At 40.2% G+C, this 16107-nt stretch overlaps 1 protein-coding gene across 1 annotated transcript in view; it reads left to right on the top strand.

Annotated features, from left to right (window-relative positions):
- DCC (DCC netrin 1 receptor) overlaps window positions 1-16107 on the top strand; it is a 571119-nt gene that overhangs the window by 213494 nt on the left and 341518 nt on the right. Inside the window, exon 2 of the mRNA XM_075020576.1 lies at window positions 372-692. Coding sequence (XP_074876677.1) covers window positions 372-692 — 321 coding nt within the window. The remainder of the gene's footprint in view (window positions 1-371; window positions 693-16107) is intronic.

Raw genomic sequence — 16107 nt, 5'->3', positions numbered from 1 at the left:
CCAAATAAACCTTGAGGGGTATGGTGTTTTTATGCTAACCTCTGACTCAGGTGTATATAGTTGTATAGATTTTTAGCTTTGCTTCATCTCCATGTTTTACATACAAAAGATCTGTTTATCTACAAATACTGTTTTCGTAGCGATGGGACAAAAGTATAATTTATGCTTGGGGTTTTTTTGTGCATGTTAACAATTTGCAGAGAAACATAGCTTAATCTCTTACAATGTTTGCCAGCCATATCTATGGTGCCTCTGGGGCTTGTATGCTACCTCCTTATATTGAGTTTCTGTATCTAATATGGTATATTTCTTCCTCCATAGAAACATATAACCAATTTTTACTCCTTTCTTTTATGGTTTTGCTGTTTCAGGGTCACAGATTAAGACTTTTACATCGTTGAGGTTCTTGACTGAGCCTTCAGATGCTGTCACCATGCGTGGAAGCAATGTGCTGTTGAACTGCGTAGCAGAATCAGACCAAGGAGCCCCAATTATTAAATGGAAGAAAGATGCAGTCGTCTTAAACCTGGCAGTAGATGAAAGGCGGCAGCAGCTGGCCAATGGATCACTCCTGATACAAAACATAGTCCACTCCAGGCACCACAAGCCAGACGAAGGTGTCTACCAGTGTGAAGCATCTCTAGAAGGCATTGGAGCTATCATCAGTCGGACAGCTAAGGTCATGGTAGCAGGTAGGGAGAAATATTCCTACCGTTTGGATTGCTGGAAATAGTCTTTGTGAGCAGCTGCTTTTAAAAAAAAAAAAAAAGAAAAAAATGTACATAAAAGCACTTCAAGTGCTGTGAGTTTTCTTTTTTCCCCTCTTCAAAAGAAGTAAAGCTATATATGACACTTCTGCGACAGTAATTTATTTCTGACAAGGTATTATTCTTGTTTAAATATGTCTAATCACTTCTTTGTTGCTTTGAGTTATCTGCTGCATATTTATTGTCTTCAAAATAGATGAAACCTCTGAAGTTGGAAATTAACTGCTTTTCTGATGAATTGAAGATCACAAAAAAAAAATGCCAAACTTCTGTAGGGCACTGAATGTACAAATTTTATGGTTTAGGAACTTTTCATAGAAAAGAATTCATTATGCAGCTTACTGGAATTGGCAGCCTTTTTGTATTTCCTTTAAAGCACTTGTGTTCCTTCTGCCTTATACCTACACAAGTTTGTTACCAGGCATCTGAGAACACTTATGGCTTCTCATTGATTTTACAAATACCTTTGTGAAAGGTGTTTGTCTGAAGTTTTAAAGGGGTCTTCTGCCTCTTCATCAGTCTGTGGAAGGATGTAGCGAGTCCTCAATCATCTAATTATTGGGGAGAAAGATGTTTGGAAATCCTTCATATAAAAGCTACAAAGGAACCCAAAATCGCTTAGTAACTGATACCAACTGGAATGTGCTAAATTTCAGAATAATTTTCTTTGTGATCATTATTAAAGAATTTTGCCAGTTCTAAGGGGATGCTTTTTGTTTCTGCTCTTTGTGTGGAATGGAGGTACTGTGTATTGCTGATCGCTGTGACTTAAACCTGTTAAAGAATGCCCTGGTTGCCTTGCCTTGGCAAGGGCTGAGCAGCCATCCACTTGGTAACCTTGGGAAAAGAGGATAAAATACTCTTCTGTGCTGGGGAGAGGAAGATTGATGCTTATGGTCTTTAGTGCACAGGTGAGCTATGAGTTTGTTGAGGCGTGTTGGTTATGTGAAGGAGCAGCTTGTGTTTACTTTAAGGAAAAGTTAAAAGGCAGGTTGTGTTGAAGCTTTCAGTGTTACCTGGCTGTGCTCACGCAGCCTGTCAGGGAGATGCACTTTTCTCCAGGTCTCCGGGCATCTAGTCTATGAACTACCTAGTATTGCTGTCCTGCCGCATTTTGAACAACATGGGGATGTAGAACAAAACTGAAGTTCAGTTCAGTCCAGGTGCTCTACAACGCTTTGCCATCCTGTGTCTTCCTGACTCTCACTGGTTATACTGGGAGGGAGTCCAGGCAACTGTCTTCTCAGCTGGACTCTCCAGTGTCCCTCGTGAACTCGGTGCCTTTTCCACTTTTAAGGTCCCTTAAACCAAAGATCACTTCTCCTCCTCCAAACCCTTCTCTACCAGTTAGAAAGGTGTGTTTTCTCATGGTACCTGATTTAAAACAGGTAATAAAAGTCTCAGCTCTTTCCTAATCTAACTCTTCCCCACCACTTTTCTGTCTGAATATCTGGTCATTTAACCTCACACCCTCAGCAGTGTACGTACGCCTGTGCTATGATTCCTACCCAAAGTGATGGAGAGCCCCACAGATGTAAAGAAATTGTTCATTCTGTTATCAAGTCACCCTCGGAGGCAGCCTGCAGAGCCATGCTTTGCCAAGTAGGGCTTTTTGCCAGTTCAAGTTGTTATTTGGCCTTGATCTTGGTTGTTGGCAACCGCTAACTAATAAAATCACTCCAATTATTCTTTTTAAGTGAATGCACATATGTGAGTGCTCGCTGTTCTGCTGTGCCCAGCTCTAATTTTCAGCTTTTCATAGGAAGAACCGTGCTTTGCGTGGCAGGTCCTGATCTCGTATCCCTGCAGTGATGGTGGCAAGTTTGGGGTGGGGGGGGTTACTCTGTTCAAGAAGAATTTGGCTGCAACTGCAAGAACTGATAAAGATTTCGTAACTGGAAAGACAGTGAAAAGGACAAGAGGCAATGTGCACAAACGGAAGTACCGGGTATTTATTTAAACATAAGTATGTTTCCTATAAGGGTGGTCATACAGTAAGAAGGGTTGCCCAGGCATGCTGTGGAGTCTGTGTCTCGGAGATACGCAAGACCCAGTTGCACACAAACCTGCCCAACCTGCTGGTAGCTGCCCCTGCTTTCTGCAGGGCACTGTACTTAGATGGTCTCTGTAGGGCCCTTCTGACCTTGGTGATTCTGAATTTTGTTGGTTTTTTTTTTCTCATTGTGTGAAAAAGTTCTTCAAGCAGAAGTGGTATTTTGCTCTCTGAAGGACGTGTAAACCCAAGTGAGCAGAATTTTTGTGGTAGGTTGTTTTTTCTGTTTTTTTTTGTTTTTTTGTTTTTTTTGTTTTTGTTGAGGGAGTCACTGTGCAATGTTGGCAGAACATCATTGACTTAAGGCACTGGCAGATGGAAACATGACAGAGTAAGGGAGAGAGGGCAAGAGGAGAAATGAAGGTCTCGCACTCCAGTATGTTGTGTTAATCATTGCTTGGCAAAGCAAATAAACTTCCTATGTTCAGAAAAGCCTCCTTTTACAGAGATGAGGATTGGGATAGGATAGAGCTACGTTTAGTATTATAACTCTTAAAAATGGAATCTTTCTGATCCCTTGTACATGATGTACAAGGTATCGCTGCTAAATAGACTTTTTTGTGGACAGCCTGATGCTCTCGTCCAAAGGAGATGATGGTGGTATGTGTGATTGCACTGTCCTGATGAGTGGAAGATTGTGTTCATGTCAATGGTACATATCCTTGTTTCACTTAGTCTCCCATTTCTGTGCAAGATTTCATTCTTGCAAGATTCTAAAGGAAGGATCATGAGCTTTAATATTTCAGGCAGGTTTTAGGAAGAGATTCATTCACTGAATTACAATCTAATCTTGGGTAGTGTCACTTTTAAACTGTAGGTCTGTTCACAGCATTTTAAGTACTTACTGTGCTGTTTGGCAACATAGAATACATCAACATTTATGTCTTTGGAGGTTACAATTGCCAAACCACTGGTATGCATAAGGGGCATATATCTTTCTTGCAGTAAAGACTCTGAACGTGATTTCACCACACTTTTTAAAGCATTAACAGTCAATAAAGCAGTCACCGCTAAAAGGTAACAGTCAACTCGGCGTGGAACAGACTGCTCAGGGGTACTGAAAGTATATTGCCCTTTTAAAGCCCTTCCCCTTATACTTTCATGGCTTAAAGTGCTTTCAATAAAGAAAATGTAGCAAATGAAAACCGTTTTTAATCAGTCGAGAATTTTATGCGTGAAGCCTGCCATGTATAGGAAAATACACTGTTTCTAAGAACTTCTCCAGGGTCCTTATGGCCCCAACGTGCTCCAGCTGTAAAAGTGTTCCTGGCTGAAATGGAAATGAGAGCACTGGAGAGAAACTAAGAGCTACTTCCTTCTCCAGCATCTTACTAAAACTCCCAATTTAACAGACTACTGATTATTGGTATTTCTAGTAATCGGTAGGATTTCGGATAGAAACCACACTACCTTGTCTTATGTCTCTATTTATAGACTGCTGCCGGATCAGTCCTTCAAAGGTTCTGGCTTTACTGTTAATCTGAAATGTTGGTCTTTCAGAAGATGATAGGAAGTGGAATCCAAGGTCGTTTTATAGGGAAATTCCTGCACTTCAATATCCAGCTCCTTGGTGAAGACAAACTCTTTGACATGCTAAAAGAGGAATTTTTTTTGTGTGGTTGTGATGATTTACAACTAGAAAACTGAAATACTGAAAACGACTTAGTTTTTCTTAAAAACAAACACCACACACACCCCCCAAAAAAACAAACAAACAACAAACCACAAAACAACAGAACAACCCAAAACCAAAAAAAACACACCAAAAATCCAAACCAAACCAACTCCAAACAACCAACTGGACAATGGATAATTTACATCCCACCCATAGATCCATTTAGACCAATGCCCTAGCTTTGGTAATCACCAGTAGCAGATGGCTGGAGACTATAGGAACAGTGTATATCCATATAGTTCACTTGAATACTCTATCAGTTGTCAACGTGCGCTGTATGTCAGTAAATTCTTGAGTCATGAGTGTAGCATTTGGACATTTAAGTGCCTTTTAGTTTTTTTTCTTCAATAAATTTGTCTTCCTTAAGCATTTAATTCCTTGCATGGGTATATTGCCACTGATTCAGTCCTGGCTGAAATCAGAGGTTATTTTGGAGGATGGAGGGGGAAAAAACCCAAACCACCACAAACCACCACCTAGAAGAATAGTTAAGAAGTGCTTTGTCAAAGAAGTTGAAAATATTTCCTATCTGATGAAGTCACTGGAAAAGTGCAGCTGGCTAGTGTTGCCCTTTGAGATCCTGAAAGGCTTAATTTTGTGAAATAGTTTTAATGCGGGGTTATGGCAGGTGTCACAAGATGGGACCTTATGTACAGTCTCACTAGACTTCTCTTTTACTGTGGAAGGAACTTTTTGGTTGTTGTGAAGGTTAATATCCAGGGAAGAAAGGGGAATTTTCAAACCGCTGTTGCTACCACGTTTATTCTGGGACTAAACTGTATGTGTTGAGCAAGTACTATGGAACAAATAAAAAACATTTGTCACATTTCTCCTTCAGCTGTAAGTCAGCCCATATGCTCCCATAAACCTGTCAGCCAAGCAACAACTTATTTCTTCAAAAGCTTTAAATGATTTTAAAAAAGTTTTAAATGGCATTTGACACTAGTGTGTCCCTCATCTTTGAACGGGAGGCTGCTGCTCATGCCACAGTGTTTTATCAGGTTGCTTCGTCAGTATTAGAAAAATTAAAAAATAATCCAGGGAGCGTTTTATAATTGTGCTGGTAAGAATCAAAACTTTGCGGTGCACTCATCTAGACAGAACACCAGCAGATTGCAAAGAGACAAGGTAACTGGACTTCAGAATTACAGCCCTGTATTTCTTGTGATTGCACCTTGTGCAATATCGCCGCATCTGTGACAGCACTGCTAGACTTCAGGTACCAGAAGACTAGTTGCTAGGACAGCTGTTGAACCCAAGGTTAAAATCTTGCAGGTGTGAAGAAATTTTAATCTTCACTTAGTGTTACAGCTTCATTGTTTGCCTAAATTATTTTTTCAAATATTGTAAATCCACTGATAATTCTAAAAGATCTATTTCAGTGCACGCAGAACAGTGAAGAAATTATGAACTATAATATTAGATACTATTGCCTAGCAGTATTTTGGGATTTTAACGAACTCAGGATGAAAATGAATCATTCAGAGCAACCCAAGGAGGTATCACTTTTAAGAGATAAATGCAGGAAACTAGCTATACTAAAATTTAGAAAATACTGTATTGGACAGAGTAAACAAGACATGGTCTGAAGTGGTGCATATTTCATTCCCTGGATCTATGACAGTCACTTTCTTTTTTTATAAAGGAAAAAAAAATTGCTTTCAGAAATTAATCATTTGGGAGGTATAACTTGATTTATAATGACTAAAATTAGCCAATATTGACTTAATTTTTTTATTCCTACCTTTTTTTGATTCCTAATCACAGGAGATTTTAGAGTAATGTGAATTTATAAACCATAATAAAAGTAGTGAACAAATCTAAAACAAACTCCACATGCTTCCCAAACTCATTTTGGAGCTCCAAAAATTGATTTTCTTCATAAATGGCAAGATAAAAAAAAAAAGGCAAGTCTTAATAACTCTGTAGAATAGACATGATAGCTGGAGAACTTAGAATACAAATATCACCCCTTGACAGTGAATTTGGCAAAATAGATGGATGCTTGTGAACTTCTGGTCAACAGGTTTTTTTAACATGCCTTTTTATATTTGTATTTTATATGAATACATACAGCACACACTGTGTGTACTGGTGCATAGGGCACCCCTTGGGACTCTATCAGGAATTGGTTAAGTCCAGTGTTTAAGGACTAGCTACCCAGTTCAGATTTTTTTTCTCTTCTTTTTGTTACATGCCATAATAATATATGCCTGTGGGACTGCTTTTTACTTCACTTGATGACCTATAGTGCTTAATAGTCTTTTTGCTTAATGGAACGGATGGTTTCCAAGTGCTTGCTCTATGCTATCACTACTTAATGTTCCTTTGTTGTATTTGTAAGATCCTCGTGCACAAACGTATACCCTATCACGCCATTAAAGCTCATTAGCACATTTGTATTTAAAACCAGATCTGAAATGTGAAAGGAAATATCAGGAAATCAGGTAGATATTTGACTCTTTGCATGTCACTCTGTTTTGGTCCCAATATTTTTCCCCTGTCTTGTGCATAAGATGCACCTACTTTTCTCTGATATAAATGGGGATGTGGGGAGAAAAGCAACCAAAAAAAACCCAAACAAAGTGTCCACAATATCTAGTAAGGTAGTTGTCCTTTTGATATGATCACTGATTTTTTTTTTAATGGTAATTTTCAATGTTTTTCTGTTCTGTATGACCACTCTTGTGCGACAGGCTGTTACAGTCTAATAACATCTTTAATTCCTCTATGCGTTTGTCCCACCTTTAATCGTATGATCTTATGGAAGTTAAGTGGCTCCTCTAGGTGCCTGGTATACGGAGCTGCTGCAGGTCACTCTACTTTTCCCTGGTGAACTGTGATGGGATGTCTCATTGCAGGACATGAGCTGTAGGTGATGCTTTTACTTCCTCAGGAGTAACTCTCACCTATGGAAGAAGGGAAGATATTCCTGCCTGTATTGCTTCAATCCTTGATTGACCATTGAATATTGGAACACTTTGATCTCAAATATCCACTGCAGTGAAAATTTGGGAATAAGTAACTGGCTCCTTTTGGTGACTGGCTGTTGTTTGTAATCACAGTTACCATTAGGCACTAAGTGGCTTTCAAGAGAATTTGCAGCTTTTCATGATGCAGACCTACTGACTTCTAGTGCCAGGGGAAATGTGGCAGCCAGCTTCTGCCCTGTCACTTAAAATACCAAATTCTTCATTCTGAACAGGTAGAAGAAATAAAGAAGCTTTGGAGTATTTGGAGCCAGTCATCAAAGCCTGTTGGGTGAAGAATAAGATAGAAAGTGGGCCCAAGAGGCAAGAAGTAGAGAAGGCTGAGCATTGTATTGGCTGTTATTTGGGTATTATTTAGGTACAGTATAGTCTAGATACAGTACAACTAATCAGATATTTTGCTTAACCTTCACTTCAAACGTGCTACTTAAATATTTAAAGATAACAAAAATCTTATAGTTACTTAGGTATTTTATTTTGCTATAAATAATTATTAGAAGTCTTTTCAAATGTGCTAAGAATCCAGTGACTTAGGTGTCCCTTGGAGATGAGGGCAAAGAGAAGCTCATCTGTGACAGCCCCTATGGTGTTCAATTAACATGCAATTCTGGCTTTCACTTATTTCTCTATTCCAACTCTCTCTGTACATCCTCCCTACACTTCACTTGTTTTCCTGGGTGGTGGGGGTTTTTTTTGTTTCCACAGAAAACCAACCTTTCTAATGCTGTACCTTTCCATTAAGCAGACTGATCTGATCCCCACCAGTGTGAACTGGGAACAGCTGCACCATAATGTTCCACTGGTTTTAAAATAGTGAGTAAAGTAGGCCATGCCCAAAGATACATGTCTTTGTTAATATTTGTACTTATGTTTAAGTACATGAAGACCAACACAATAATTAGCATAAACACTTTCATCAGCTTTTAATTTTACTTTTGTTGCTGACTTTAAAATGACTGCAGTGAGTGACTTGGGAGCAGCAGACTCCCAAGGACCGCTCCAGCCACATATCTCTTGACACGTATCCATGTGTGTTGCTCTTGGGTGTGCTTTCTGTCAAAAGGAGGAATAATTAACTCTATATTTAACCCAATAAAAAGCTATCTGTTCATCTGCGTTGATGCTGCAAGTCCTCTGGGATCCCCGAGGCGGTGGGTGGAGGCGTACCCTGGCGCTGGTTCCCATTCTGTCGCTCCAGCGAAGGTGCTTCTGGATTCGTAACCATCAAGGCTTTGCTCCGCGTTCCCCTCTCCTCCCCTCCGAGACTGAGCAGAGACTCAGTGCTAGGGAACAGATGCTTTGAGCCAAACTTATTATTTCACGTGCTTACTTTCGGCTTTTAGGAGAGCAAAGGGTATTCAGCAAGGTTGCGTTGGTGCAAGTGAAACACCACGTTTCGGGCTGATTTGCCTCTCCAGGAGCTTAGTGTGCTATCTTCGGTTGGCTTGGGCAGTTCTTCCCTGTAAATTGTGCTACTGGGATGTTGCGTAGCCAGGGATTAGAGCTCTGCTGGGAAGATATGGCTGGACATCCACAGCGCTGTTACTCTGCAAGCTTAAATTGTAACTGCATGTGTTTTGTGTCTGTCTGTATGCTGCAGTCCTCCTTGAACACCCTCCTTTGCAGTAAGGCATATGAATGCTGAGACCATGCTGAAGCAAGCGCTCTGAAATGGTATTCCTTCTGTCGCATCGTATTGTCTCATTGCCTCACCTTGCTCTCTTGCCTGCCACCCATCTCTGTCGCTTAACTTCTACAATCGAAGCAGGAGGTATCTTTAGACAGAAGGTTTTTTTATTCCATATTGTAAATGGCTTCTTCCAAGACCAAGGCTGTTGTTCAGTCCTCCTCTTTGGTGGTGTTGGTGTCTCTCGACTGCACGGTGTGGATGTGCCTTTATTCCTGCTGGCTGCTCTTCCGCAAGCTTCTGCGGTACAGGCAGTGAATGGCAGAAAAGAGCTGATGGCAGCAGCCCTGCGAGGGGATTGCTTGCCTTTTTTGCAATCCCATGTGTTCATATTTGTAATGGCAAGATTGCTGGTACTTATGACAGCTAAATAGCTAGAATAAAATGGGACCTTTGTAATTTTTTTTAAATGGGCATCAGTAAGCAAGAAATTGTTTTGTTCATAAAAATGGAAGTCTGAAAATCGGTAGCTAAAGTACGAAATTTCACGTTAACACACTGCTTTTTTTCTTTATTTTCAATGACTTTGTCAACCTGTAGGAGAGCAACATTCTAGAGTAATGAAGTGTTTGAGAACTGCATTTCTGTGCAATGCACCTTTTTATTTGGGTGCAGGGTGACAACAGAAACACTGTCTTTTCTGCGCTGTATTCCCTTCTATCGGGCTGTTGAGAAATGCTCAGCAGGAACGCATGCCACTGCAATTCCTGCTCTTCCTATCCTTGTGCTGCATAGAAATGTGGCTTTAATTAGCAAATTTCATTTAGGAAAAAGGTTTTGCTTTTGTTTTTACTGCCTGGCAGAGATTTACTTAGACTGAACTTGAGGAGATTGGATTGAAAAAGGAGCAGCCTTGGTTAGTGAGGGCATGCAGTTCAGTGAATTAAAATAATGGGGTGTAATAGATCATAGGCACTGGAGATGGCCATCAGCCTGTAGATCATCTGGCCAGTTTACCTTCCAGGAGAGGGTTGTTCCTGCACCATGTTTGCTGATCATCTGTCTGCTCTGGTTTTACAAGCCCTAAGTGATAAGATTCTTCCGGCCTCCCTTGGGACGGTGTCCTACTGCCTAATAGATCTGTCAGGATGTTTTTTCTGGAAATTAAACCTCAGTTTTCTTGGTGTCATCACTTTGTCCTTTATTGCAGAGGACAAAAGTGCTGTTGGGGTATAATCTTCTAAGCCTGAAAACAAATGCTTGACTTGTAGGTTCTTTTGGGGTATAGACTAACTTTTGGATTGTTTTTTGGTTTTTTTTCCTGATATAAAGGTACCTTTCAAATTGCTCATGTTCCTGGGGCTGCTGTGACAGAACAGGTAATAACCGATGCAGTAATTTTGGAGAGAAAGAAAGCCTTTGTGATTCTCACCTTCCCAGGCCCCATCACATGTCTGAGACTTGCCAAAAACCTTTTTGCTGCTTTTTTTGGTGTCTCCTCTTCTCCTCCCTCAGTCCATCTCCCAGTGGCAGTCATCCGAGCGATGAAGGACCTACCTGCATTTAGTTCCTGGCCCTGTCAGCTTCACATTCAGTCTTTTGGAGGTAGTTTTCATTTAGGAGCATTTCTTCTCCTTTTCCCTGGCCGAGGCTGGTCTCCTGCTCCTGGCTGGCAGGGCAGGCTGTGCTGCTGCTGGCTCAAACTTGCCGCGCTGCTCTTCATGCCTCTGGCCTGCCTTGCCTCCAATTATATAACCTGGTCTTGCTAGTTTTTAGGCAAATAGGATTTTTTTTTTTTACATTAAAAATGATTGTTGAAAATTTCTCTTCTTTATAGTTTTTTGTTGTTGTTCTCTGGAAGTAGCAATGCTCGTACTTGAATTTGCAGAGGTCAGAGTCCTCCTCCTGTGTTTTCTATGAGACTTTCTTGGTGTGAGATACAAGTGCTTCAGATGTATTTGTCAGCCTATTGCTACAGCATATTTTGCAGAAACAGAAATAATGCTATTGGAAACAATACTAATAAATAAAAATGAATAAAGAGATTTTTAAAAAAATGAAATAAAGGGAAGCTTGCTTCTGTTTAGACGCTGACATTTAAATCCGCTGCCCTGAAATTCCTGCTCAGCTGCTGCCTGACCACGGAGGCAATTAAAGCCCAAAGTTACAGCAGTTCTGACCTCTGTGTTTCCTCGGTGTCTGGTTGCTCCATCCTGTGCGTGTCTGCTCAGCCCTGACAGCACGCAGGAGCTGGGTGCCTCTCGTTTTTTAGCTCTGTGGGAAAGGAGACCTTCGTCTGCTTTTCTTCCCTTGATGCTTATTGCAAGGCGGGTGGTCCCAGTGTGCCTTGTCCGTGCAGGCAGGATCAGGCTGTCTGTGGGAGAAGCGATGGATACCAAAAGCTGGAGGAGCTGCCTTTGCCCTTCTGTACAGTGCTCCAGGTATTACAGCACTCAAAACAACAGTGGAGCGATCAACAGCCTTATTCAGCCTGATTTTGTTTCAGAACACTAACAGATTTTCTGATGTCCAACCTACATCTTCTCTAATATTAAGGAATCTGATCTAATCTTTCTATTTATGACCAAGAACAACAGAGGGATCATCACTTCTTTAATTGCAACCAAACACATTAAAATCTGTTGAACCTCTTGCTCATACCCCTCATCCTTAATCTTTTTTTCTGGACTGAAGAAACCTGATTTAAACTGTCATACATCACTTTCCCCAATATCTTACTGGTTTTGTTGCTTAGTTGAATGTCCAGATTATATGTGCTTATCCAACAGCAGCATCATTAGTGCCTTATGGCACAAGGTAGCAGGAAAGAAGTGAAGGATACTTGTATATCCTTTAAAAATATATGTTATGGGAAGGTTCTTGAAACTGTGCTTCCAGGTGATGTGTAGTACAGTTGTTACTTACAAGGGTTAAAATGTAGACATCTTGCATGCATGTCTAATATAGAACAGGCAATCAGGACTTTTTCCCTGAGAAAAGCCTAGAGTGTAAAGCCAGTAAAAATGGATAATTTTATAGCTGTATTTATCTTATAAGATTATAGAAGAACAAAGAGCTAGTTCTTTGGAAAAGCTTTGGCTACGTTTGCTGAAATGTGCTATTTTCTTAACCATGAGCAGTTCAGTGTAATTTGATACTTATATTTCAAGCTTGGTGTCATGTAGTTTGGGGTACTTGAATATAATATCTGGAGTTCACAGTGAACCTAGACTTCAATTGCTCACCCTGCATATCCTGAACATTAGGGACCTGACTCTCAGAATAGCATTTATAATGATGAATTGGATCCTAAGTGTCATTTACAGTGAATGGGGAGAATTAAATGCCAAAGAGTGAGATTTGTAGGAGCTGGTGTGCTGAATGCCAACGTCTGCTGAGGAGGAATGTGTCTGCAGTCTCATCTCCTTCCTTTTCTGGGCTCCAGAGCTGGAAACTGCCTTCTGTATTTAAAATAGCACACTCTTGGGCACAGGTGGAATGGTTGTTCTTGTTATTGCATCGTTGGAGGAAGAAGTAGCCATGTTCATTTTGTTGAAGATCTTGCAAATGAAGCGGGAGACTTGAGTTTCAGACCCATTTTGGTGGAAAGGTGTGAACTCACTGCACCCGTTCTCCCAGAGAATATTTCTGTTCTCCTTCCTCTGAAACTGCAACACAGTCCAGCCAAAAATGCTAGTTTGCAAGAGCTTAGACTGGGGCCCATTTTTACATGTTTGTAATGAAAGTGACTGTAGAGCATGTTGGAGTCCATCAGACGGTTCCTTGTGTGCATTGAAAACTGGGTGGTTCTGTGAATTTTGGTTTTCTGAAGGAGCATAAACTTATAAGTGTTCAGAGAGCTGGGTCAGCCAGAGCAGAAAAGCTTTGGGATATACTCAGCAGTATCATTTTAGGTACTAAAGTACATTTTCTAGTGACAACTTAGTCATTTATACCACTTCATTTGCTTAAGTGGGTCCTGCAGAGTGTTTTTGGCTCATGCTCTTTCTAGTTTAGCTGACCAAGTTCTGAGTAAGCGTATTCTTTAGATGTCTAAGTGCTATTTTGCCTGCGGTATTCTTCTGATCCCTGTTTTGGATGAGTGTGCAATGCATTTCAGGATAAATACAAATGCGGCAGATTTTAAAATGTCTCTCCGTGTGATTTGTTTGCTTTATGCTGACATCCATACTGGTAAAACTGCAGCAATAGCTCACGAAAAGTGAACATGAAACATTGAACAAACATGATCAGATGGAGGTGGGGGGGAATTCCAAAGTGGCAAGGCTTTCTGGGTAGCTCGTGCTTCGCATCTTTTTTCAATAGGTCTTCCCTTATTTCTTGATTTTACTTTTGTCCCTAATAAAAGTAATGAAGATGTAGTCACCTTCAGGGATTGCTTTAGGTTAATTTAATTTTCTGACTTGGAACAATCTTGTGACCACCTTGCATGCTCTCTTGTTTCCAATTTAACCTTTCTAATGGTTTCTTGACCTTGCTTACTCAAAATCTATACACGTTTCTGAAGCGATGTTTAATAAGATGAGAGAAGCTGTTTACAACCCTCTCATTTGTCCTTGATGACCTCTCTTGGGCAAATGAGAAATAGGTCAGTTGTGATGCCACTGTGTCACTAGAGGGGAGAGGGATTTAAATTAGCTGGGTCAATCTTCAAGTTCCATAAAACACATCATCCAAGCAATTTCATTAAAAGGGGTCAGGTTTCTCTACCCTAGTTGGTGCCCATGTCTGACCAAGAGAAGTAGTTGATGTATGTGCTAGTTTGGGACTTGATTGACGTGCAGCGGTACAGAAATGTAGGTTTCCAAATTTCTCTGCATGCTGTGATTGATGTAGGGTGATTATGGGTATACAAGCTAAAACATATAATTCTTAAACCTTCTTATTCCATAGTTACCAGCAGATGATACAGTCCAGGACTGACAGGGAATTGAAGGGATGACATATAGGTCTCTTCTATCTCTAATCTCAGATTCTATGCAAACCTTTAGAATGTAAATTGAAAGCATGCTTTATATTCGTAAATGCAAAAATACTCTTGAAAAGCTTTCACTTTGAAAAGATTATAATGATTAGCATTTATTATGCTGTTGTTTTCATGCAAAAAAGAAAATCCTGCCCAGATTTTACTCAAATTGAACTTTTGTGCCTTGCATAATAGCCCTGCTTTAATTTGAATAAGATTCAGAATAAAGTGGCCAGATAGGAAGTTAAACACTATAGAGAGAGAAATCCTAATTTAAGCTGCTAAATGCATGTGTTTTAATACACAGACAAAAATGAGGATGTTTACAAGTAAGTGGTATCACAAAGGGCACGCCAAAAAGTCTGGGGAAGAAAAAGCAATTTAGTGGAGAGCAAGATGTTAAGTTTCTTAATTTTCTCTACAGCAATAAAATCTGGTGAAACGAGGTGAGTGATTGCATTCATTTTATTACAGTGGTTCCCACTAGTGTAGCTGTAGCTGAGAGTCTGTCAGCATTTCCATTATAAACTCTATTTTCATGGGTTTATAATTCAGTCCTAAAAGCTCACCTGGGCTGGTGTCTGGCATCCAAGATCTTAAGTCAGAAATTAATCTTTCACGCATTTAGAAAATAACATGTTTGGCTACATCTACATTAACTAGGGATTGTAAAACGGACATCGCCTCTCTTCCTCAGTGCTACGCTTGCGATCTTGCAGAAAACTTTGAACGCATCATTTTTGAGTCATTTTTTTGTTGTTAGTGGCTACAGTTACCAGTCAGATCTTACAGAAGAAAAATCAAGGGAGAGAATCATGCCTCAGGTTATAGAGTAAGTAATGAAATCAAAAGTGGAGTAGGGATGTTTCAGTTTCAGCCTGGTTTGTTTTTCTCACTTTATTTCCCTCTTTAGCTCATTTAAAGCCAACCAGACACCTTTATATTACCCTGTGCTCTGTAATGCAGTTTTACCTATCGAGGTGTGTGAAGGGAACGACTCCAGCTTCGGGGCTGGACAAGAAGTTATTGAGGTTTAGTCTCTGCTCTGATGCTCTGCTCAAGCAGAGAAAAATTAAGCGGTCGAGGTCTAAAAGGATTCTGACCCAAAATGTTCAGTAGCTTGGGGTGGGGGGCAGTGACCTGGAAGGCCAGGCCAGGTGAAATCGAGTTCTCGGAGGGTAAGACGTGTCGTGCACTTGAAGGTATTAGGGACACGGACTTGTTGAGTAAAGGAAAGTAATCACAACTTCCAGTCTGCTCTCTAGCAAGATCTACCTAATGGATTTGATCTGGGTTTCTGAACTAAATTGTGGAAGACAGAATATTTTAACTATTTTTGGGAGGCAGAGTAGGGACATAAGTCGTTTGCTTAACTCTTACTTTTGCCTAGCTTTATCCAGATAGCGTGCATAAGCGGAATCCTTAAATTAATGAATGGAAGGTGTGTGCCCTACCACATTTTTAGATATTTGGACGGTAAACACTTGAAGTCTTTAAAATACATAAGGTGTTTTCAGGAAAGTCCAATCAGACAAGAAAGTTTGCAGCTGTCTGGGATCTGAACACAAAATGTAGGTTTACCTGGTTGTAAATAGCACATACCTCCTCCTGTGGTGCTCTCCTCGGACATTAAGCAATCATCGGCTGGACAGCAAAAAGCTATGAAATTGGCTTTAAAATATGAAATCTGGTTGAACGCTTTTTGTGTTGTCTGGCTTTGGAATTGGAAATGCACTTGTTTCAGCTTTTTCCACAGTTGGTAAGGCTAGAAATAATTGATTTTGAGAGAGCAGAACAGAAAATGAAGCTCTCCTTCAAGTTCTTGTTTCCAGAAGCTATTTCTTTAAATCTGGACCAGAACTAATGAGTAGCTGCTTTGCCTGGTGAGTGTAGATTTTTTTTTTCCATTGGCATGTTACACTGATCAAACATCAAATTTTTTATTTTGTGAAAAACAGTAGTGGCAGCATCCATAGCTGACTGAAATGAATTTATTTCCATTGCAATC

Source organism: Buteo buteo, chromosome Z, assembly GCF_964188355.1.
Source record: "Buteo buteo chromosome Z, bButBut1.hap1.1, whole genome shotgun sequence".
Lineage (NCBI taxonomy): Eukaryota > Metazoa > Chordata > Aves > Accipitriformes > Accipitridae > Buteo > Buteo buteo.
Note: the sequence above shows the minus strand (reverse complement) of the source record. Positions and strands in the feature narration are given on the sequence as shown.